The following is a 23,438-nucleotide window of genomic DNA, read 5'->3' on the forward strand; positions in this document are numbered from 1 at the left end:
ATTCGATTTTGGATTCTGATGCACTGCAGTAGAAATTTTTGAGTTTGATAGTAATTGGTTTTAATACCGTATTGTCAAGGAGAGCCATTTCTTGATCAAGTGTGATTTGTTTTTGTGGACTTATTGTTTCTTCCTTTTTTTTTTCTTTTTTGCCTAGCAGAACATTATGTGTATTTTGTTTTGAAGGAAAAGAAACAGTAACTGGAAGCATCAGTGTGGCTTGTTTTTATACTGCAGAAATGCTTGATTGTATAGTCAAAAAAATGCACTTATTTTGCATCTGGAAGCTTACAAGTATCTATGTTCTGTCTGCTAAGTGCATTCATTTATGAGTGGGTGTGTACAAATGGACTTCTCTGCCCTGCACTTGAAATTTAGAAGCACTATAACAGTACTTTTAGAAGCACTAAATGTGTACACTTACTATCACATGTACATTTTTTGAGGTTATTCGCTCTTATGTTTGAGCCTTTCCATTTAAGCTTTGTACTGGGTACATAATATGAGAAAGATGATGAGAAGCGGGGGAAGAAAGCATGCTGCAGTGTCTGAAATAACCATCACTGAGCTGCAAAGAGACGGAGAAGCTGCTCTAGTTAAAAGCGCTTTGCTTGCAGGAACAGCTAGTGAATCCTGAGCAAGTACCAGAAATAAAACTACAGCAGGAAAACTATGATGTTATAATGCGTGTTAGCATATTTTAAGAAATATTTTTAACCCAATTTAGTACTTATGTAAATATTGTCTAAAATATTTTCTGGGGCTTCTTAGAATAGATAAGCGTGTTTCATCACAAACAAAGATTTTTTCATTCTACTTTATTTTTGTCATAGCTACGTTACAGACTGAGTATAAGGGAATATATGTAGGTGTATATGGGAATGTGTTCTAATTAAACATATAGTTCAAACACCAACTCAATTCATCCCCAGTAAAAAAAAGGATATATGACGCAGCCTCTTAAGGCTCAGCTGAAGTAAATTTAGCCCTGGATAAATCAAGGAAAACTTTTTTGTTTTTAAGTGCTGTCTGTTCATTAGGTTTTCCTTAGTATGTAGTCTTTCCCTCTTAGCTGAATGGCTACTCAAGTGCTTGGCATCCTTTGAGACAAAATAACTGTTCATCTTTCTGGCTCTACTGTTCTAGGGACACAGGACCTTCCACTTGATGTTCCAGAGTCTGACTAAATTCTCCACCCTTATTCTCAGTCACTTGAGTGGTCATTTTACACTATTTTCCTCACTGCAGCCTAAGATGCTGTTAAGTTTTGCTTGCTCTTGCAGCTGTGTTCATTAGCTGTCCAGTCATGTTCTGAGGCGTGTAGACCACATTGCTTTGTAGGGTGTAGAAGCACCACCAATCTCACAGAGATTTCCACATCCTTGGTTGGCAAACCCTGCCTCTGATTTCAGCAGCTGCAGGCAGCCTGCTTATTCATGGGCAGAGCTGTCAGAAGCTCATGCCAAAGGGACATTGATTCTGTGCCCAGCCTTCTCCCAGTTGTTTTTTTCCAACAGGTGAGCCCATCCAATTCCTTCAACTCAGGGGCTAAACTTGAAAGTCTTGGTATCCTTGCTTATCTTCATGGCCTCTGAGCAGATTAGGCATCTCTTTTGAAGTTAGCACTTAACCCTTTGCTGTAGCCCTGAGACAATCAGTAGTAATTACAAGTAAGGGCAAAATTATTACCCTAAAAAGTATACATACTGATGTAGACTGTATGCATTCTCAGACACACAGCACCTAAATCTAAAAGGCAAATTCTCAAGTCAGAAAATCAGTTTAGCAGAATCTTTTTTTATTCTCATAGAATCGTAGAAAAAGTGCTCATCTTCATTCAGACATAATTGGACCAATTTTTGCTTGTCTGATAAATTTCACGTGATTGAGTTTCTCTGGCTCTTAGGCAGTTTTTAGGCCTAAGAGGCACCTGGCTCCTTTGAGGCTCCTGACTTAGATTTCTCACTAAGAGATAGTGTTTGATGATTGAAGCTTGCTATTGTCTATGCCAAGGGATTGCCCTCTGGCTTGATTTAATTCTAAGAAACGAATCACGTCCTGGTTAAATAATGTCATTGCAAATGCCTCCTGATTCCTCATTTCTCAGCTGAACACTGAAATTTAACCTGTTTCTCCAGCTAGAAACAGCAAAACCAAAAATACTAAGATTCTCTGATAGGCTGCCAAGATACCATTTCCTCCCAGTTCCCATCTCAGGCTCTGCCACTTATAGGTCATTTGTTTATATGGCTGTGGCCTCCTGCGTAAGCAGCTTCTCCAAAAGATTTTGTCCTAAAATACAATGGCAAGCCTAAGAAAATACAGTAAATTATGGAAAGTTAGCAGCCTTGTTTGTGGTGTACGTGTGAAGTAAAACATCTCTGTGCGGTTTCCATGGGAAAGCTCTCTTGTTTTTTGCTTAAATAGGCATTCAAGTGCACATAAATGGAGCCTTTAAAAAGCATGCAGACTTGAAGCCTGGGATTTTATGAAGGAATACTGTAAATAAAGCCTGTTTGTTTATACAAATTAAGTTCAGTTCTTAAGATGCACTCTGGCCCAATTTCTGTCCGACCTAGTTCTGCTCTGTAGACCGAGGTTACAGTTCAGGGAGAGCAAGTTAGGACTCAGTTTATTCTTTTATCCTACATAAATCCACCTACACGTCATTAAAAATAGCAAGAGGTGGAAAACAGTAATGTGGTATCACAATAAGCAGTCATTCTCAGGGTTCAGATTCTTTTTCTCAGCTTGGCTGACAAAATTGTTTTCTGAATGACATTGTCGCTGGCCATTCATTGGTGTTCTCAGCTTGTGGTGTTAAATCTGCGTATCACTCAATGCTCTGCAAGGGTAAAAGCTTGAAAGGGCTTAAGTACTCTCAAATGTATGTTGGCTGTTGCTCTGCCATAAGGTCAAGTGCAATTTAAGTCCATATGCAGATGCATCTTGCATGAGCTTTCCACGCATCGTCAGCACTGCTGCAGCTCCAGTTCATGCTCAGCACCACGCTATGATCACTGAGTGTCAAGCTGGGGCACTGGGCCGTAGTATTTTCATCCTCATCAATAGCTTTTCCTTGAATATCAAAACATGAGAAGATGTGTGTCATGTGAAGATGCTAGTAGCTATTTGGCTGAGATGTGTTTGCTTTAAGCATTAACGTTCCCTTGTATGGAGAGGAAGTATATCTTTTTAGTCTAATAAAAGAATATTTGAATACAAGGGACAATTTAGGGGCCTAAGGGGCCATCCTCATGTAGTTGCTTAGACAAACTCAGTTGTAATATGTCAAAGGTTTGCTGTTGCATTCAGTATATCTTGAGTGCCCTAGTATTTTTTTTTAAGTGACATTCACTTGTTTTTTAACTCGTCCATTTTTAATTGAAAATTTTTCCCCATTTTAGAAGGAATATCAGTGGACACATCTTGCATTCTGTTAAAGTAACAGGTTTATCTTTCCTTTGAAAGAATTGTTCTCTACCTACAGTGACTTGGATCTCACTGTATGAAGTTTACATGTAAACATGGCATCATTTTTGTAATCTCTGCTTGATAGCTTTAATTAAGGTAGTAAATCATTTGTTATTATTCATTTTGTATTTCAGTATTTTCCTTGCTTATTTGTAAACATAATACATTTTATTTGCATGTATTACATGATTGCTTTGTGCACATTAGGGATCTTTAAAGAGTGGATTTCAGAAAATAAACTTGCTGGCATCCATGTATGCTGTGCGCAGAAAGCTTTTTGCTTGTCTTTGGCTCTGTTGCACTTTACCTTAAACTTAAAATAAATCTTAGGGGGAAAAAAAAAAAGAAAAAAAAAAGAGGAGGAAAAGGAAGCACAACACATAGGGGACCTATCCTTCACTGTGCTTTTGTTTGTGTTTTCATGTCTGAAACATGAGGATTCTCTTCAGATAAGAGCAATGGGGTGTAAAATAAAAGGTTGGAAGCTGAGCTGGGTCACTTGTTTAAATTTTTTTGTTTTCAATATTTGTTTTTTTGTTTTCTTGTATTAAAAATGTACAAAAGTGATTTCCTTGTCTGAAATCCAGCAGGGTAGACATTTTATTGCCTCAGGTGTACTCTTTTTCAGAATGCAATAGGGCCAATATGGTGTGACAGCCGTAGCAAGAAGAGATGTGTTGACCCAGCCATGTGAAGTTTACAGAGAAGTTAATTTGATTTTATAGACCATTAAATCAAAAGTCTTATTTTCTGTGGCAGTGTCAGCTGATCAGAATTATAAATGAAAAGCATGAAGGCAAATGGAGCAGACTGTATTATGTTAAAATACTTAATGGTTGCACTATTCCTTGTAACACATTCTGAGTTGATTTACCAGCAAACCTTAATAGTGGTGCGATTTTGGTTGCAAGATATAAAGGACAAATAATAATTAATAGAGCATTTAATTAGAATTTTTCCAGGATATTATTTTATTTTTACATTTTCGTCTGTGTACTCTGCATTGTACAGCGCATGCACACGATAGTCACACTTATTGAGTCATGTTTTTCATGTACTTTTCTTTAAATGTCTCCTTGGATAATTAAGTCTGAGTCTTAAGATATGGTATGTTAGTTTCTGACAGGTGCCTGCCAGGGATCTTCAGTGCTGTCATGCATTATGTGGATTTCAGCCAAGACAGAGAAGGGCCTGGGTGTTTGTTTCTGGTCACTTCTCATTAGAGCTTTGACTGTGGGAAAAGAAAAACAGTGATTTGAAGATGAAGCGTATAGCTACTATAGGGAGTGCATAGAAACAAAATAGGTTAGACAACTAATTTTTCTGTTGTCATATAAATGTTATGTGTATGCGGATATGAACTGTACGTACTTATGCTTTGATACATGTTAGGATTCTCTTGCGTGTTGAGAATTGCACAGAATAGATTGGAGGAGTTTGCTTGGAAAAAAAAGTGGCAAACAACAGCAACTTGTTGGAAGACAAATTCTAGAATTTAATGTACGTGGTTTGTAGATAACCAGGGTTGAGTGCTGCTCTAGAAATACTGTGTGTGATAAACTAACTGATTTATCTTTTTTAGAGAGCTTCTTTATGTATTTGTCAAAGCTGCTAAATCTGTGTTAGATCCAGGAATTATATTTAGAACCTGATACCAAAAATGCCCTCCTTTAGAGAAAAGGATAGAAAGAAATACATCATTCTGAAAGGAGAGGCTTAATAGCCCAGATAAGTACTGTTACTTCATCAATTGCAAAGTAAATAGCTACTTAAAATAATAGCTGAGCCTTATTCTCTTTTGAGTAGTATTTGTAGTTGCTCTGCTATTGCTAAACACAAAGAATGTTCATACTAAGTTGAACTCAACATACAGTTAACCTAGGACCATGTTTCTGTCAATAGCCAGTAGAAGATGCTTGTGGAAGTGCATGGAAAAGTGTGTAGAGATATTTTCCTCATATATTCTAGCATATTTAAGGATTTCTACATCCAGAGTTGGTATATCTCTTTTTCATAACCTCACTTCATTTTTCTTCTGTTTGGCTGTAAGTTTTTTGAACCCAAGTAAATTGTTAACATCACAAATTTCACAGAATTACAGGGGCTGGAAGGGAAGAGGTCACGAGGTCATGGAATCCAAGCCCCTGGTGAAACAGATACCCTATGATAGATCACATAGGCAGGCATGCAGACAGATCTTGAACTTCTCCATAAAAGGAGACTCCGCAGCCTCTCTGGGCAACCCGTTCCAGTGCTCTGTCACCCTTACCATAAAGAAGTTCTTCCACAGAACTTCCTAAGTCCAAGCTTTAGGCCATTGCTCCTCCGATTGCTATGCACCACCGAGAAGAGCCTGGTTTCACCCATTTGCCTCCCACCTCCCTTGAGATATTTATAAACATTTATCAGATCCCCTCTCAGTCTTCTTTTCCCCAGGCTGAATAGACCCAGGTTACTCAGCTATTCCTTGTATGGGAGATGCTCCAGGCTCTTCATCATCTTGGAACAATTCAGTGGCAAGGGATTGCACAGATCAGCAAGATTTTCTGTGAAGAAACAGTTCCGTCAACTTCTTGCATTCCTACCTCCTGGTAGATCTGGTTGTTACTCCCTAACGCTTGTATCTAAAAAGGGAGCAAAAAAATTAATCCCTGCTGATCTCCCCCAATAAATCATGATCTCATGAGCCTTTTCACACCTCAGATGTCACAGGTTCTTCTACTCTGCTCACTCTTTCCTTCTACAGAAAGAAAACTGCCTACATATCTGATTACCTTCATAATCCTTATGCTTTTCTATTTATTGTAGTCTTTCTGTGATAGGGGACTGCGCATTAATCACAGCATGTTCATCATGTATTTGTATGGTGACGTGTTCATGTTGTCTGGTTTGCTATCTGTTCTATTTGCTTTCCTTTGTACTGTGCTTATGCTGGTGTTTCAACACCGAGATCACTGTTACCTGCACTTCAAATCCCTTGTTCTGTGTGTATGTAAAATTAGGAGTTTTTTCCTTGCATATCTGCCTGTTGGTACTGACGTTTTGCCTGATACTTTACGGTCTAGTCTCCCATTACAGTATGAACTATCTGCAGCTTCTCATAACGGATTGTCATTTTTCTTCCTCTGACTGAATTGTTATCATTGGCAAACTTTGCCATCTTCTGCTCATTTTTGCAGATTGTGTAGGAATATGTTGAGCAATAGAGGTCAAAACACCTACTTCTAGCACAGTTCTCAGGTGGCTTCACCCGAATACTACTCATCATTCATCCCTATCTCTTTTCTTACTTATCTTGACTTGCTATTTATCTGCTCCTGGATCTTTTCTCCTGCTCTGGTAATTCAGTTTTTTAAACACTACTGAAAAACTTTTCTCAAATACCTGTTGAAAAGCCAGGCACCGTATGTCATTGGGATCTTTCTTGTCCACGTGTTTTTCATGCCTTTAGAAGATAAGTGATCTGTGAAGCACGAGTTAACTCCTACCCAATATACCATATTTATTCAATTCCACTAAGTCTAGGCTTTTTATAATTTTATAGTTTCTTAAAATAGTTCCTACCAATTTGTAAGGCACAGACATGACATTTACTAGTCCACAGCTCCCCTTAACTCAGACCTTTTTTTTAATTGACATCACACTTCTCCGGTACCAAGCTGTTTTAAGCAGGAGGTTATAAGTTATTTGAGCATTTAACTTTCTCACACTTGAGTTTCTTCAGAACACTTGGGTGTGAATATCATCTGTGCCTGCTGATTTGCGGGTGTGTGTTTTGTTGATTTGTTCTTTACCTTTTTGGCTGTCATTTCTGCATGAGTCAAATCTTTCAGTATGTCCCTTATAAAGAAAAGAACTATTCTGGTGTAGCAGTCTTTTTGAGCACCTTCATGGTGAACTTGGATGCAAAAAGTTTCATTTATTCTTTGTGGCTTCGTTTCTTCTGAGCATTCTTGTTATTTTTTGAATGGCTTTTGTATTGCTTGACAAGTTTTTATTTGGAGGGGGTCAGCTCGTTTGTCCTTCACTCACATTCAATTTTTCTCTGCATTATTCTGCTTTACACAAAAGTGTAAAGTGTGGAGTTTGTTGCTGTTTTCCCCATTTGGAAGGATCTGTGACCATTGGAGAAATGTATCTTGCTTCCAATAGGCAAGCACATATCTTACAAACCAAGAAGGGAAGAGAAATAGCTTTTTTAACGTTTTTTATAATCACAGCTGTATGGCATCTTGCTTTCCTTCTGACTGAGTTGTCTTTATGAATATCCAGGAAAGGTTCTCTCATGTTCGGTATGTTGCCTTCAGCCCCCTTTGATAAGCAATCTGGCAAAGCAGAGAGGATGGCATGATGAAATCACTACTTTCACCTGCTAGCAAACTTTGGTTTTGGGGATGCTTGTTGTCAGACTTGTTACAGGTGGATCTGTGGTGTAACCTTTCATCTCTGCCTCTGAAATACAAGTAAGGGATTCAGTAATTTCTTAAGGATCACTCAGGTTATATTATTATTTCTGTGATCTCCTCTCTTCTTGAATCGATGTTTGTCATCTTGCCTTGCAAGCCTCACTCCTGAGCATGGTGTTGCCCAGGTTTTTCTGTTCTCTACTACTTCCCATATTGTTTCTGCTTTTCCCCCCCATTTCATCTCATTCTTCATCTGCCCTTTATACTTAGAAGAGCTTCTTAGTTCCATCTGGCCTTCAAATCTGCTAAATAATTTAGTAAAAAATAGTCTGCATCAGTATAGTTCAGTATGCACTTGCATAACCTATATAGGAGGAAATAGGAAGAGTCTTAAGTAAATGATATCTCTTTAAGAAGTTAACCTTTACCTGGAGTGGAAAAATAAGGCTGTGGCACTTGAGCAAACAGGAAAAATAGAGCAGGCTGTCACACAGTGACTGGAAATTTCTCATGAATTAGTACTGTATTTCAAGACTATATGAAACTGATTTTTTCCGTGATGTCCTTGGAATATCATTCTCATGATCCACGGACAAGGAAGTGGGGTGGCTGTGCTGTGACAGAAAGATTCCAGTGCTCCTGTCTCCACAGATGCTCAGTATCCCGAGCACTGAGTTGGCCCTGAGGGAAGTTCAGAAAGCAGAAGCACAGTCGCTGTGATCTAAGACCACAAGCCTTCATCTGACTGAAGCAAATCTATTTATGTACATCGTGGAGAAGGTGAAGGGAAGTGAAGTGTTCATCTCTTGAACTGTTGTGCTGAAGGCATTGATAAAACTATGTTAGTTTCTTTTTGCTGTGTCTACTTTGGGACACTTTGAGCTGCTCTGTCTGTTGGGTATTTCTGTGCACTGTGCTTGTGTAAATTCACATACGTCTGTATCAGAAACCTGCAAGAGAATAAAACTCAAACTCTTGATTTCCATATGATTAAAAACAGCCTGCGTGTTTAGATACTGAAATCAGCTGATCGTCTCCAGTAGCTTTAATTTCCTTCTCTAATTGTCAGGAAAGGTCCAAGCCTTTGGGAACGTGGATATTCTTGGAACCAAAGTTATCTTTTGCAAAGTGGAGCCCTGCTTATGCTGTTTCTCTACATAAAACATTAATTGCCAGTCTACATAATGATCTGCAGTCCTGGCTCCACAGCAGTTCCCTCAAATTCCCTTCCTTTACATATTTGCCTTCAGTCAGGTTGTTATATTTATGGCTGCCTTGTTATTTGAACAGATTGTCAACATTTGTTTTCCTTTATGCTGTTAGGCAGCAAAGTTGTCGTATTTCTATTAGCGGAGCCACACTGAGTTCTTGACTTTATTTATAAAATCAATATCATAATCTTTTGGAACAGAGATACAAGTGCAATGTAGGACCATTTATTTTTTTTTATCTCTTTTCGCTTCATAAGGAGTAAAGCCACCTGTTATTTCTGTAATCAGCAAACCATTGAAAAATATGTCTAAATATAACTATTTCCTGCACCTTTCTATGCGATTTGAATTAAAAATGACAATAACTCCAACAAGAAGTCCTGAAGGAGAAAGGTTTTGCTAGTAAAACACAGAAAACAGCATTCTGGAGTGAAGTTTAATGTTTAAATTTCACATACATACTTAGTTTCACTAGTTCTACTACATCCATTTCCTGTTATGTTTTCAGTTGTGTGTTTTGTTTTCAATTTTGCAGACAATTTTCTGTCATGTATTATTGCAGCCCACACTGAAGGCAGCAATATTTCTTAGAAACCCGTGTTCTGACAGATTTTGTTGCTTGGCCCACTGTGGACCTGCAACTGTATTGGTTCTTGATTACTGTCCTATCCAGCAAACTAAATGCAGTTGGTGTTTTTGTGTAGATTGGCAGGTAAAAGTGGTCATAGACATTTACTCGTCTTTGCAGGAAAATTAGTGCAAAAGGAAGTAGGCTGGGAGCAAAAGCAGAAAGATAGGAGCACAAGAAGAGGAAGAGAGATTATTTGATGATTTTTCTTGGCACCCAGGAAAAAATTGCTAGCGGCATAATGGCATTGTGCACTGAATCTTTGTGAGTTTAGCCAATTACAGTAGCAGTAATTTAAGAGCTATTGTTTTGCTGTTGTATAAACACTTGAGTTGTTTGCTTGGCATTGCCAATTTTGGAGATGCATAAAGTGAAGAACTGTAGGCATTGTTTCACACAAAAGCAACATCTTTGCTATAGATAAAGCTTCCAAGTAAGGAAATTATAAACCACAACCTGAAGAACGCAGCTTCGAGAAGCTTGGTTCAGAAACATGAAGACAGGCCTTGAATCGTTACGTACATGTGAAGTGATAAAGAAGTCCTGGAAGGTATCTTTATTGTTCTACAGTTGTGCTTGGAAAAGTGATGATTTTCATATTCAAATGACAATTTAGGATTTCGGTTGCTTTCTGGATGTCTGGTGCATGCCATGGGCCTGGCTTTTGCTAGTTTTTGCTAGTTACTGAGCCTTTGCCACATGGAAAGTGTCCGTTTTGTGGGCCTGCCTGTTAGAGTATGGTTCAAACTACATAACCAGAAAGTATTGTGCTGGGAAGTATTTTCCACTGAAATCGTTTTAGCATCTTGGATCTGCAGGATCAGCTCATTTGTTCTAACAGCAGTTTTCTTCTAATAACTGTCATAACGTATCCAGCACAGAATTAATCATCTATTACTCTATCGTCAGAAGAAGGCAAGCACACTGAGTTATGCTGATCTGTTCTGAGTGCTTGTGTGTCTTTACCCCTGTGAGGATTGCTGTGTAAATGCCCGTGAATAAAGAGACAACATAACATGGTTCGCCCAATTAAAATGTGTTTTTAATGCATCGTATGCAGTAAAAATAGCAAAGATGCCTCACATCTGAGTTTAAAAGGAAAAAAAATCTATGCTGTTATGAGGCCTATTAGAAGATTGGTCTTGCAGAAGATTTCAGCACTGTTTTTCAGTCGTTGTTTAATGAAAGCCATAGAGAGGCAGGAGAAGTGTAACCACTCATGTAAAGTTAAGGATGTAATGAGCACTCGTATGAAATATGACCTAAATTCCACTAGTGAAATTAGAGTAGCAATTTATTAATTTAAGTTCCTTTTGTTAATTAGTACTGATGCTGTTGAATTGGATAGCTGCTGACAAATGGAATTTAGAAAGAGAGCATTTAAAAAAGAGAAAAAAAGTATGAGCAGCTTTGGCTGTTATCTGTTATAAACAGGACACCAAATTGTACCATTCGGAGAGTTGTGGTAAATATATTCTACATGGGAGATTAATTATTAGAGGCTCCATGAAACAAACCAGCTGGCTGTGCCTGTGTAGTCACGGGAGGACAAATCCTGTTGTCTTGCTCCCAGAAAGGATTGTTGTAGGTGTTCAGTATTTTCAAAACAAGTTTTCATTGTGTCAGAACAAGTTGCAACAGGAATATAAGAACACAAAGGCACGCTACATATGTATTTGTACTCCATGCAAACACTTTGTACTTCAAAAAGTGAATAATCAGGTGACGTTGATAAAGCCTGCAGAAATTCTTTTATAATTCTAATACGGCTGTGCTGTTGAAATAATTTATATAATAAGATTTTATTGCAAAGTGTCAGCATAATAATACTAGTCTGGGAGGAATAGGTCAAAGACATCATTGAGCCTCAGGCTGTCCCTTACTCTGACCTACGCCCATCTTAGTTCCTGTTTTCACCTAATTCAGTTGGAAGAGGGTACAGCGATGCTGATCTAACTAATTTATGGAGATCACTTCTCTTTGGAAGGGATTTATTTTCTGTCAGGTTTCTGTGGCTTTGAAGAAACTTGTAGATGTCTTGCAGCAGTTCCTCTACAGTGCAGGAGGAAAGAAATATGAGATGCAAAATTATGCAAATCATAAAGCTGCATCTCCTCTAAAAGAAATGGGCAGTAGCTGAGGTAATTGCCTGGGAGTCTAAGCTATCTAAGTATCTAATACAGCTGAAAGGGGTGTAATTTAGTCCTCTCCTCAGTCCCAGGACAAGTAATTGCTTTTGTAGAATATCCTAACATAAACTCACTGTTAATCTTCCCAGCTAAAGGAGACCACAGAGCAGTGCTGAGGAGAAAGGTGTCCTTGCCACAGATCCAATTCCAGAATACCCAAAAGGGTTGTGTACAGCTCTTCCAAGGTCCACGTGACTACAAAGTACGTGCCCCTAATTAGACATATTAGCTTGAAAAGTTTGCTCTTAAAACCCATAATGGAAACCCACCCCCCACTCCCAGTACAACAACTTGAGGCAGCCTTCTGCTGAGAGGTAATGCAATACATACACATGGTATGGTGAGAGAAAGTAATAGCAGGCCACGTATCTTTGTGAAAAGATTTTCAATCAGAGGCTTTCAATTTCAAGTGAAGAATGTACAGAGGCAGAATACACTGTGCTGATGGTAGTCAGCACTGCTGTACAGCTGAGTCTGATTGATATGGACAGTTGAGATTGCTTCCTTCCCTCAGACCTTCTTTTCCTCAAATCATTTCTTAATGGAAAAGACACTTGAAACTCTCACATCCTGAGCTGAAACATGTAAGATGCATGAGTGCAAGTACTGCTAGCACGGATGAATTTGAGACCACGTTGCTGGAAAACTTAGCACAGTTTAAAAAGGAGGAGTTTAAGAGGCGTCTATTTTGTGAATGACTTAGGAAGATGATTCATCACCCCATGATGAACATCCTTGTCCCAGACACAAAAAGCAGAATTCTCAGTGGTATGGCATTTTGTATGCTTTTTTTTTTTTTCTTCACAGTTTGAATCTGTGTTCTACTCAGAATTTCCCACTTGGAGGTATTAAAAGAAACACCTAGGTGACTCTATTGCCATTATTACGTAACAGTCAGTAATAACAGCACTGTTGAATAGTTGGCTGTAACACCAGTAAGACAAAGACAATAGCAGAAGGAAACAAGTGCATTCCAGTGGCAGAATGCTTTCACTATAAAACTATGTGAGGTGTTTGGTGGGAGATCACAGCTGCATAGCTTCAAATCTTTGAGGAAGATTGTAGCAGAGGACTCTGAAGACAAAGTACTCAGTGAAGGCTTTCTTCCAACAAATCTTTTAAAATTCACTATTAAATTACTCTGAAAAAACAGTGCTGTTAGAATGAAATTTCACAAAAGCGTTGTAAATTCTGAGTCAAGTATGTCTTAAGCACTGCAAGCCCATACTCGTAGATTTAGACATGTGTCAATCTACATGGGCTTCTGGAGACCTTGTTTGTGTTTTCTATCACTAGAAAACATGTAAACAACAAGTGAGCCAATTCTACCTTCTTTTAGATACTTACCATTTACAATAGCCAGACTTTCTTTTTACTGGATAATAAGGTGAAGGAAAGGTAAGTGCTTTACTCTCAACAGATGTCCTTGAGCACAGCACCTGAAATTCAATGCACTATATCAAGTGTATATAGTTGTTAAGTACAGCAAAATTTGTTGTCTTGTAGAATGCTGAAGAAAAATTTCCATAGAAAGCCCGTAACTTACTACCTTGAACTTGGCAAATGTCCATTTGAGGGAACAAAAACAAATAGACAAAAAACAATGGATTCTTACACCGAGACGCTCAACAAAGAGTTAGACGTGTGCCTGTATGAGTATGAAGATTGGCACACACTCTAGGCTTAAAAGAAAGCAACTCTTTAAACACTGCTTAAGCTAAGATCTAAACCATTATGAGAGCGATGCAGAGCCATTGTACTCAACACTCACATATAGAATATCTGTGTACTTGGTGCAAACCAGTTTCTGCGTACTTGAAGGAACATTTTATGCAGTTGTTCTTAGCTTGGTGTAAGGTCACTGTGACACAGACCCACTAAGAACATGGTGGAGCGAAGGAAGAGAGAGAAGGAACTCAGTGTTTCCCATAAAGGAGAAAAAGCACTGATGAAAAGCTGATTTCTGCCAAATGGGACAGCGTAGAAAAACCACAGGACAAGGAGCAAAGCTTGTTTTCTCCATCTTCAGTGTCATTCAGTAGGTACCCAAATTACTGAATTGTATTTAATTGCTGTTGTCTACAGGTGATGAAGTTAGCAAGTAGATGTAAAAATAGCAATTTTGAAAACCTTCAGAGATATTTGAAAGTATCTCACAGCATCATGTCTGATACAAAAAAAAAAAAGAGAGATTGGTGTGTGGATTCCTGTGATGTGGCACAGAAGAAAGGGTGTAAATTTATGTGAATATGTTTATGTGAATAAGATACGAGGCATGAATCTTTTCCTAAGTTCATGTTTGCACTGAGTTTCTCTGTGCCTGTATGCACAAAATAAAAGTTGTGTTTTTTATCATCTGGAAGTTTAAATGTTAAGGGAAGGAATAGCAGTCCATGTGAAAGAGGCCCTTGCCATCCAGTCTGTTATTGACCTTTAGGAAAAAGTCTTGTATTTTTAAAAACTAATTTCATGTGATCTATTGTAAAATAATATGTCCCCATCAGGGTCCTGTCCCCATGGAAATGTGTGCACACTTTGACCTCAGCAGCAGTTGGTTAGTAAATGAAACTTGGCCATTGTCAGCCAGTAAGAGGTGTTTGTTCTCTTCCTACTTACCAGTAGTTTCTGTAGTTCACAAAAAATGTCATCAAATAAAAATATTTTAGTATAAGGTTTTGTCCCAAACTTAAGATGAAAAGAAACAGCCCTTAAAAAAATGTTGCTTCAAAAATACAAAGAAAATGCAGCTAAAGTGTCAGTATAATGTACCTGCTAGCAGTGGCACAATGCCTGCTGGAAGCAGAAATATCAGTGACTTATCCCATCATTCTTGCCATGGACTGGGTCCTTTGAAGAGATTACTTCTGCTAAGATGTTTGTATTTCTGACTCCCTACACACATGGCCTTGTCTGTGTAACTAGATGCATCATCTGTGATGTGCTGTACCACAGATAAGCAGGTTAATATCAAACTGACGGAATGTTTAGGCTTTTAGGTCCACAACCAGGACGTCTCTTCTCAGCTCAACCCAAACCAGAGCACCTCATTCTTTTCCTTCTTATTCTGATGAAATGTCAGCATTTCCACCAGAAGGCACTCTGCTGGGCAAAACTGTCGTTTTCCATTGGAAAAGCCCCACAATTTGAAAATGTCCTGTGAACCCTCATAGCAAGTAATGTCCCTGCTGCCTGTTCCACTCCCTCAAGCATACTCAAAATAAGCCTTGTTAATTTTATATGCTAACATTTGCTATTCCCTCCCTATATGTAACCATTACGGACATCGAAGCAGTTTAACCTACCTTCTCCTACTTCCCTCTCTTTGCTCTTCAGCTGATTAAAAACACTGCAGCTAATGTAATTCTATCAATTATGTTGTACTTTTGGACCTCTTTGCAAGGTCGTCTTCTTTTTCTTTCGTGTCTGTGATGAACCAGAGTTACCCAAAGCTTTTTTACAAAACCTGTGATATGTCTGTAACATGGAGAAGGGCAGTGGAGGAATGTGTCCTGGCTAAACATTTGCTGTTACACTTATTTCAGTCTGGGAGAGATCACAAAAAATAAGGACAAACTCAACCGTGTGCTTTAAAGTACAGAAAGAAAAAAATAGACATTTACAAATTATGAAGTACTGAAGTAATTTTTGCAGTATATATAACATCTCTGAGAAGCTCATATGAACTGCCAGTGAAATAACATTCTCCTTGACGTAGTACGTTTGATGGGAATATAAGGAGGTGTTTGATTTAGTATTGCACCAAAGGGCACAGGCTTTACCGCAGGAAGCAGCAGACAGAAAGGATAGTGGTGTAGATAATGATGGTGTGGGAGGCTGTATGTGATATTCATGTTTGGAATGTATCTAGGAGAAAGGTGATTGAAATGTAACATGGTAAATGTGGTGTTAACGCAAAGCACTGAAATGCTATAAAGGATATGTTTCAGAAAAGAAATAAAAGGTAGGAAAAATACTGCTTCTTTCCATTTAATGATTAAGAATTTTTACAGTTTAGGAAAATGTAAGAGGGAAATTTTAAGTAACGTTTACCAAGTCAGTGAGAAGAGCTCGTGCTTGGAAAAAGAGGCTGCAAAGAAGCTATCAAAGGGGAAGGAAGAGGCTACTTAAAATAAGCAAGCGGAGGAAATGTAGTTAAGTGTTAGGACAGATAGTGCAAGGAGAAATAAAAGGATGATAGAGCCTGTGGTTAAAACGTGCAAGCGATGCTACTTGAGCTGGCAACATGATGAAGTGTTGATCAGACCGTACAGAGGCTATGTATTTTGTGTATTGTCAAATGTATTTTGTAAAAACACAGATAGAGAATTTGCCTTCAACTCCTAAAATCGAATTATTAATGTACCTCTTGAGCTGGTTTATGTATACATGTGCCAGTACAAGCAGCCAATTTTGTGGGCATAATTTATGAGGGCCACTTTCTGAACTTTGATTCAATAAATCAAAGCATGTTCTATAAATACCCAGAACAATCTGTGTATGCTATAAATTGTGTGTACTGGTTGCCTCTCATTTCTTTTCCATTCCTGGCCTCGACTCCTCAGGCCAGAAATGCTCCTACTTTATATTGCTCTCTTAACCTTTGCACGGCATCTCCTGTGTGTTTACAGCTTTTGTACAAAAGCTGACTGTAGCTATTTTTTTTTTATAATTAATTTGCCAGGCACAGCATTGCAAAGAGAGGGAAGTGCTCTCTTTTGTGATCTTGCTACATTTTCAGATGTGAGGAGGCATTATTGATGTTCAGTGATTGCCAAACCTTCGACACAAATCATAAAATACAGATCATGATTGACAGTGAAGACATTCAGCATATGTTTACCTCAGGAGGTATATAAGCAGCAAATCTAGTAACATAATGAACGTGGCTGCAGCTGTTCTCAGGTTAGATTGTTCATTTTTGGTGATAAAAACAGGAGCAGGTTCTTCTTGCATAGAAAGTTACGAAGATCAGTGACACAAACAAAACAAAGCGATCAAGTAGAGAAAGTTCAGTGAGGAAAGTAGCAGGCAAAAAGCAAAGAAAGCATGATGAAGCAGTTTCTAATGTAACTTGCAAAGTAAAGGGTATCTTGAGCTCACGTGGTATGTTCAGTACACAGCTGAGTATTTTGGTGGGAATAAACTCAAAGGTACAATTCAAACTCAGTTTGGATACTTTGGGTCAGCTCATTTTACAGATATACGAGTCACTCAGCTCTTTGTAAAGAAGGTATGCTGAGATCCAAAATACACAGTGCACATCTTAATTTGCAGAATAATGTTTGATGAATGGAATTACAGTTCATCCAGAGTGTTAGTGTTTATTCTCTGTATCTTATATCAATAACGACTCTGCATTGCGTCAACGGTTCTGTAGAGAGACAAAGAGCTTATCTTCTCCATACATTCCCGTGATTTTGCAGCTCATTGCTTTGGCTGACTTTGGACCTTTGTTGCCATATGTGAAGTTTTCTTTAACGCAGAAAATAACATTGATATCCAAGAAATATGGTGAATGTCAACTGTATCAAAAATCTGATATGAAATGCTGCAGGCCGTGGTATAATGACACTTTTGACTCTCCGAAATGTTTCTCACTTTTACAACCATTCAGAGGTATATTTTGCAGTGCAAAAAAGGGTTTATTTCTGGAACTTCGCTCTGGACGAAGTATGGACACTGGATCAGGCCATTCTGGCAGTTACGAGTCGCTGATGTTGACCACATTAAGAGGTGTGGCAACTTGTTAGTGCTAAGGCCACTGAAAAAAGAAGTACTGCTGGGTCTCGAAAGATGAAGTATGTGTTTCTACGGCATACTAAAATATTGCAAGAAAAGCAGTACCCATTTATGAGATAACAATGGGCTGAACACAATAACTTTATGCTTGTCTTTGTTAAAACCTTGGCTGCATACATATACCACATACTCCTTCCTGATCTTGAACTTTCTTTTTTTTTTCTTTCACCAGGGCATATTTCAAAACATTTGTCCCTCAGTTCCAGGAGGCTGCATTTGCTAATGGAAAGCTTTAGGTAACCTTGGGCATTGAGATGATACTGGACAGATTCTTCCGTCTACGCATGTCAGCACTCAAGTATTCCTGGAAATGGGCTGGACTGGCTTGATACTTTCTAGCCTCCTCAGTAGTTTTGATAGCTTTGTGTTTTGCCTGATTTATGAAACAATGACCTCAGCTAGCACGCTCAAAAATTTTACATTCATTGACTCCTTTGCCTCTGCCTCCGCCGTTCCTTTGTGTATCTACTGGATTAAATTTAAAAGTATGTGTTTCGATGTGGTAACGTTTTCTTGTGCCAACAATGTCCTGTATGTTACGCCTTGTTTGCTTACTTTCAGATGGTGTTAGTTGGATTTTTTTTTTCTACCGGAATATTGTGAAATTTGTCCATTTAGTTAACATTTCCAGCTTATCCTAAGAAAATATAGTACTGCCGTACATACCAGAAATGCCTAATGGACTGTACAGTGCCATATTCTGCCTTGGCTGTTTGCATCTCACTGTGGTAATTATTCTCACAGGTATGGATATGAGTTGCACAGTTCAATTCTCAGTGCCTTTCAAGTGGGTCTGATGTTAGTATGGCAGGGTCTTGGAAGGTTTTTTTATGTTTCAGTTGAAAGCTCATCTTATATTAAATGCTGTGCTTTTATGCTTTGTTTTTAATTCCAGTTGCACACTTTCAGTGTTTTTCTAATGAACTCCCTTTGCTTTTATGAAAAAGTTCTAGTGCTCCAGTACAAATGCTCAAAGAGCTCATTCTATCAATCTGTATAACAAAATAATGCTCTTCCGAAGACCTGTAATTTTTCCAAGTAAGATAAATACTGCTAAGAAGCAAACTTTCAACAGATGAATGAAATACGTCTTGGAAAGTAACTGATGAAATAATGTGGGGTTATACGTATTTAGCTTAATGCCTAATGTCGGTGTTTTCTCAGAAATAATTTTAAGTGTATATAACTGGAAGCATTACCTCCCTAACTCTGAAATGCCAAATACAAAATTCCACCTATTCATCCTTTCTTTCGTGCTTGTGTCAGGCGCACCAGTGAGGACTAGCAGTCACCGTGCCACTTCCCAAATTAATCTGCAAATAGACATGGGGGCTTTCCAGTAAGGAATGAAATTAACAGTCTGTGTTGCTTGTAAATGGCACATGGAAAAATGTGCCCTACTTCTGCTAAATATAAGGAACCAAATGAATGACATGTGGATGATACAGTGGCACTGAAGAACATTCAATTTCAAATTGGTCACCTTATCACCACTCATATAATGGAATCCGATTAATTGATTGGCAGTGTTCCTCCTACCCTTTCTACAACTTGTTGTTTTATATTAAAATGAGCGTGTTCCAGTGGAATGTCCACCTAGGGGGCGTAGATGGGTTCTGAGCAGTGAAGTTAATAATTAAAAATTATGCAAATAAGTCGCCTCTAGAAACTACAGGTATTTTTAGCTATTTTATAGGCAAAACTGTAGTTTAATATTGAAGTTCTTGGCTGGAAGTTAAGCTGTGAACAAAATCAGAGCAAAGGGGGATGTGTTCTGTCCTGCAAGCCATCTCCATGTGACTTGCTGCATTGTCTGAGGGCTGTAAACAGCTCCAAAGGTCTGAGCGGAATTCTCCCTGTGGAGGCATTGCATTAGGCTTTTGCATGCAAACCAAGACCTAGAGCAGATGTGGATGGCAATGGTTTTATGTGTCAAGCAAAACAGTAACTGAACAGCCTTAAATGACTGAAAATAGACTTTGTTTGATATTGGGACAATCTCAGATCTGTATTTCTTCAGGTAAAAATCAAAGTCTCACACCTACTCGGGAATAAGCTAACTCTTATGAATGGGAAGGGAGGGGGGCGGCTAGTGAAAAGCATTTGTTCTCACAACATTCAAAATCCCATCAATCCCAAAAACCATCTCTGGTACATTCAAGGAAAAAAAAAAAGCACCCCTTAGTTGAATCTGTAGATCCCAGGCACCTGACATTTTATAGCGCTGTATTTGATTCTGTGTCACGCTGAGCAGCCCATAAACACAGCGTTTGCTCGATACATCGAATTGCCTGAGGGGCTCAGGTACTTTTAAAATCTTTTCAGAGCTTACCCTGATGCTTTCAAAGGCCAGCAATTGCAACGTGTTTCAGAAGTTCTGCTCTTCAGAAGTGACCGCACATTTTCAACCAAAAATGCTGCCTTCATCCCAGCCTCAGAATTCTGGACAGAGGACTGCTTTCTTACTGAGGTCTACATGTTCTACAAACCGTGTAAGGGAGGACTTTGAAGATGGAAAAAGCCTCAATCAACAATTCTTTATGTTACTCCATAACGCCGTACCAACTTTTCACTAACATGCATGGAAATGAGCCAGTGCTTTCAGTTTAATTTTACCTCATCCTACAACTGGTAGTGTTTGGCAAAAAAAAGGCTAAGTAGAAGAGTTGAGAGACTGAAGTGTTTCTGTGTGAGATAAAGCCTGCACATCTGTCAGTTTTCAGGTTAGAATAAAGGCATTTTCTTTGCACTCGATGAACTTGTTCTTTATTTCAAAGTCATCCTGCACACTTCGATGCACGTGGTGGTTTATGGAGCTCTTCTGGTGGTCTCAGAGAACTGTTCTGTGGGGATTAGCATTACAGGTGGAGTATCAGCAGGAAAGACATGGAAATGGGTGAGCTCTTCTGTCTGGAAGGAAGATTATGTGTAAGTACTAAATCAGAAACGAGAGCTGAATTGAATAACTATATCAGATAAAAACTATATTGGAGCAATTTAAGTTAGCCACAGGAGGTGCAATCTAATAGGTCAGAGTTAACTATGTTACCTCCTGTTTTATGATAATATCTATTATGGACAGCTGAGAAAGCACTAGACTTCCAGCTCTTGGTTTTCCGTTTTGTGAAAAACGCAGTTAAAAGGTGCTAGTTCATGTGATTTATGACAGCAACATACAAGAGGAAAATGGCAGTGTTACAAACATGTTGAAGAGCCTCAGTTCTACTCTGTCATCATTTTAACTGAGAGAATGTAATAAGCCTGTATGTACTGTTCCCCATGAGTGCATGATTCTCTGAAATTCCTTGAAATTCAAACTTAAAAGTTGAGACTTTGTTCATCTGCATGCGTAGCATCCATTGTGCTAGAAGTAATACCCAACCTTACAGAAGCAAAGTTAGATTATTTTGTGAACTTGCTGAAAAGACTGGACAAGCAGCTGGAAGAATAAATAAAAGTTAACTGTATTTTGTGTAGTTCAGCCTTTATTGATCTTTCTGCTATGCTGGCTATTGCTATGTTCATCACTGTGCTTGATTTGCAGAATCAGAAACATTTTCAGCATCACTGGTGTCCTTAAACATCCTTCTATTCATACATGGAGTAGACTTTACTCCATTTTTGAGAGAAAAAATCATTGCTAGAATGAGCAGGAATCTCCTATGCGTTGTTAGCGCCTTACTAGGCATGTTTTTCTGCCCATTTTCTTGCTCGCATCCTGTTTGGCACACAGGGCAACCACCATCTTTGGTGAATCAGGCAGGAGAGAGAAGTCTGCCCTGAAGAGCAGTACCTGAAGTCCTCCTCCTGGTGATGTCACACGGAGACTTCTGAGGCAAGTCAGGAGAATGGCTGTGGTTGGTCCCTTCCCAGCAGTGCCCCTGCTCCAAGGCTGGGATCCAGCACCAAGTGTGAGATGCATGGAGATGAACGGGCAGCACTGCATCAAGTCCTCTACCTAATTTCTCGCCTTTCCAGCTCAGTGAGAAAGGCATGCTGCAGGAGGGCAGCAAGCTTTGGACGCAGCTTCTGACCACGACTGCTAATTACAGGCTGCTGTCCTTTCCTTATGAAGCAAATGAAATCTGTGACAACACAGACGGCCAGTGAACTCTCTTCCTTTAAATTACTTACCTCTTTGCAACTGCTGTATTGTAATGCTCATTAAACCTAAAGGTAACATCTTACATGTTCCTGAAAATCCCTGACATCATCTCCTTTGCAGTCTTCATCTCCAGGTGCCTGTGATGTGCTGGGGCACTCCTGTTTGATCCTCACCATTGCTGCTATTTCTAGCAAGTCGGAGGCCAATGTTTAGACACAGCAAGCTGCTGTAGGCTGGTGTCATGTGGACCCACCTTAAAAGTGGAATGATATGCTGAAAAAGCCATCAGTCTTACTGTACAGAGTGTTTTTATTTATTACACTATTCTCCACAGCAGAATAACTGAGAGAAAGTAACTCCTTTGTTTTCCAGAACAGAGCGGGCAATCACGCTAACAGCTCTGTGTACATTTTTATGCACCACATTTCAGTTGAATTCACTTGTTAGCACCAGCGGGGGGAAAGTGTATTCCGTAGGAAACCTGCACCTAAATAAACCATTGATCGGGTTCTATCTTTTCCTGTTTGTACTTTGGAACAATAGATTCTGTCCCTTTGGGTAAAACCAGTAAAAGTCCGAACAATGCACATCAACAGGAGAGGTTTTTTATGATTTTTTCCACTGACTTCTGTTGATTCAGAGAGTAATTTCAAACTTTGCGCCAGAGGAAAGCAAACAGAACAGGGATCAGCCCTGTGCCAGTCGTTGTAATTAGGTGTGAGATAAAAGGCGAGCAGCCTCATCTATGGTACAACTCTTTGAGTTCATAGAATCACAGGATGGCCTGGGTTGAAAAGGACCACAGTGATCATCTAGTTTCAACCCCCTGCTATGTGCAGGGTCACCAACCACCAGACCGGGCTGCCCAGAGCCACATCCAGCCTGGCCTTGAATGCCTCCAGGGACGGGGCATCCACAGCCTCCTTGGGCAACCTGTTCAGTGCGTCACCACCCTCTGTGAAAAACTTCCTCCTAATATCTAACCTAAAACTCCCCTGTCTCAGTTTAAAACCATTCCCCCTTGTCCCATCATTATCTACCCTTGTAAAAAGCCATTCAGGAGTTCTTGCAGAATAATATTTTGAAGCTGTTGGCTTGAAAATTGCATGGCACGTCAGTGATTTAGGGGCTGCTTTTCCTATTCTGTTTCACGGCTTGTGTTTAAAAGCGCGATCCTTGGTTCCAAGGCAGTGCACAAACACCATTTTGTTAAAGTGGTGGTTACCAAGCAAAGGGCGGGGGGGACTGGGATCAGCCGCTGCAAATAGGCCTTAAATCATCGAGAAATCAACAGAGGAAGCGGGGTTTGGCGGCTGCCCTGCCTCTTGCTGAGTCTACAATATGGGTCTTCAAATGTGTCCCTAGTGCAAATTAGAAAAAATAAAAATGGGAGTCTTTTCTTGCGGTAATAAAGAATAAATGCAGTATTAAACAACAGGAAGTAAAACGAGCGCTTAATTGTGGGCATGAAAAGCAAGCTACACACCAGCGGCGTGGCGTTGTCTGTTCCCGCAGTTCCCTGCATCTCTCTCATCGCCAGAGAGGGTGAAGGATTAAAGCTTCGTGCTACAGCTGCCTGTGGTGAAAATTGCTCCCTGGGTTGCAGTGTGTTTTCATGGAACACGA

General features: G+C 39.3%; 1 protein-coding gene across 2 annotated transcripts in view; it reads left to right on the forward strand.

Annotated features, from left to right (window-relative positions):
• The window catches only part of BABAM2 (BRISC and BRCA1 A complex member 2), a 158,935-nt gene extending 138,474 nt beyond the window's left edge, over nt 1–20,461 (forward strand). For both annotated transcript variants that reach the window (XM_042889467.1, XM_042889457.1), the window contains one exon: nt 17,880–20,461. In XM_042889467.1, coding sequence (XP_042745401.1) covers nt 17,880–17,943 — 64 coding nt within the window. In that variant the 3' untranslated portion in view covers nt 17,944–20,461. The remainder of the gene's footprint in view (nt 1–17,879) is intronic.
• Nucleotides 20,462–23,438: the final 2,977 nt, after the last annotated feature.

Source organism: Lagopus leucura, unplaced genomic scaffold (assembly GCF_019238085.1).
Source record: "Lagopus leucura isolate 7727_CA_CO unplaced genomic scaffold, USGS_WTPT01 Super-Scaffold_73, whole genome shotgun sequence".
Taxonomy (NCBI): Eukaryota; Metazoa; Chordata; class Aves; order Galliformes; family Phasianidae; genus Lagopus; species Lagopus leucura.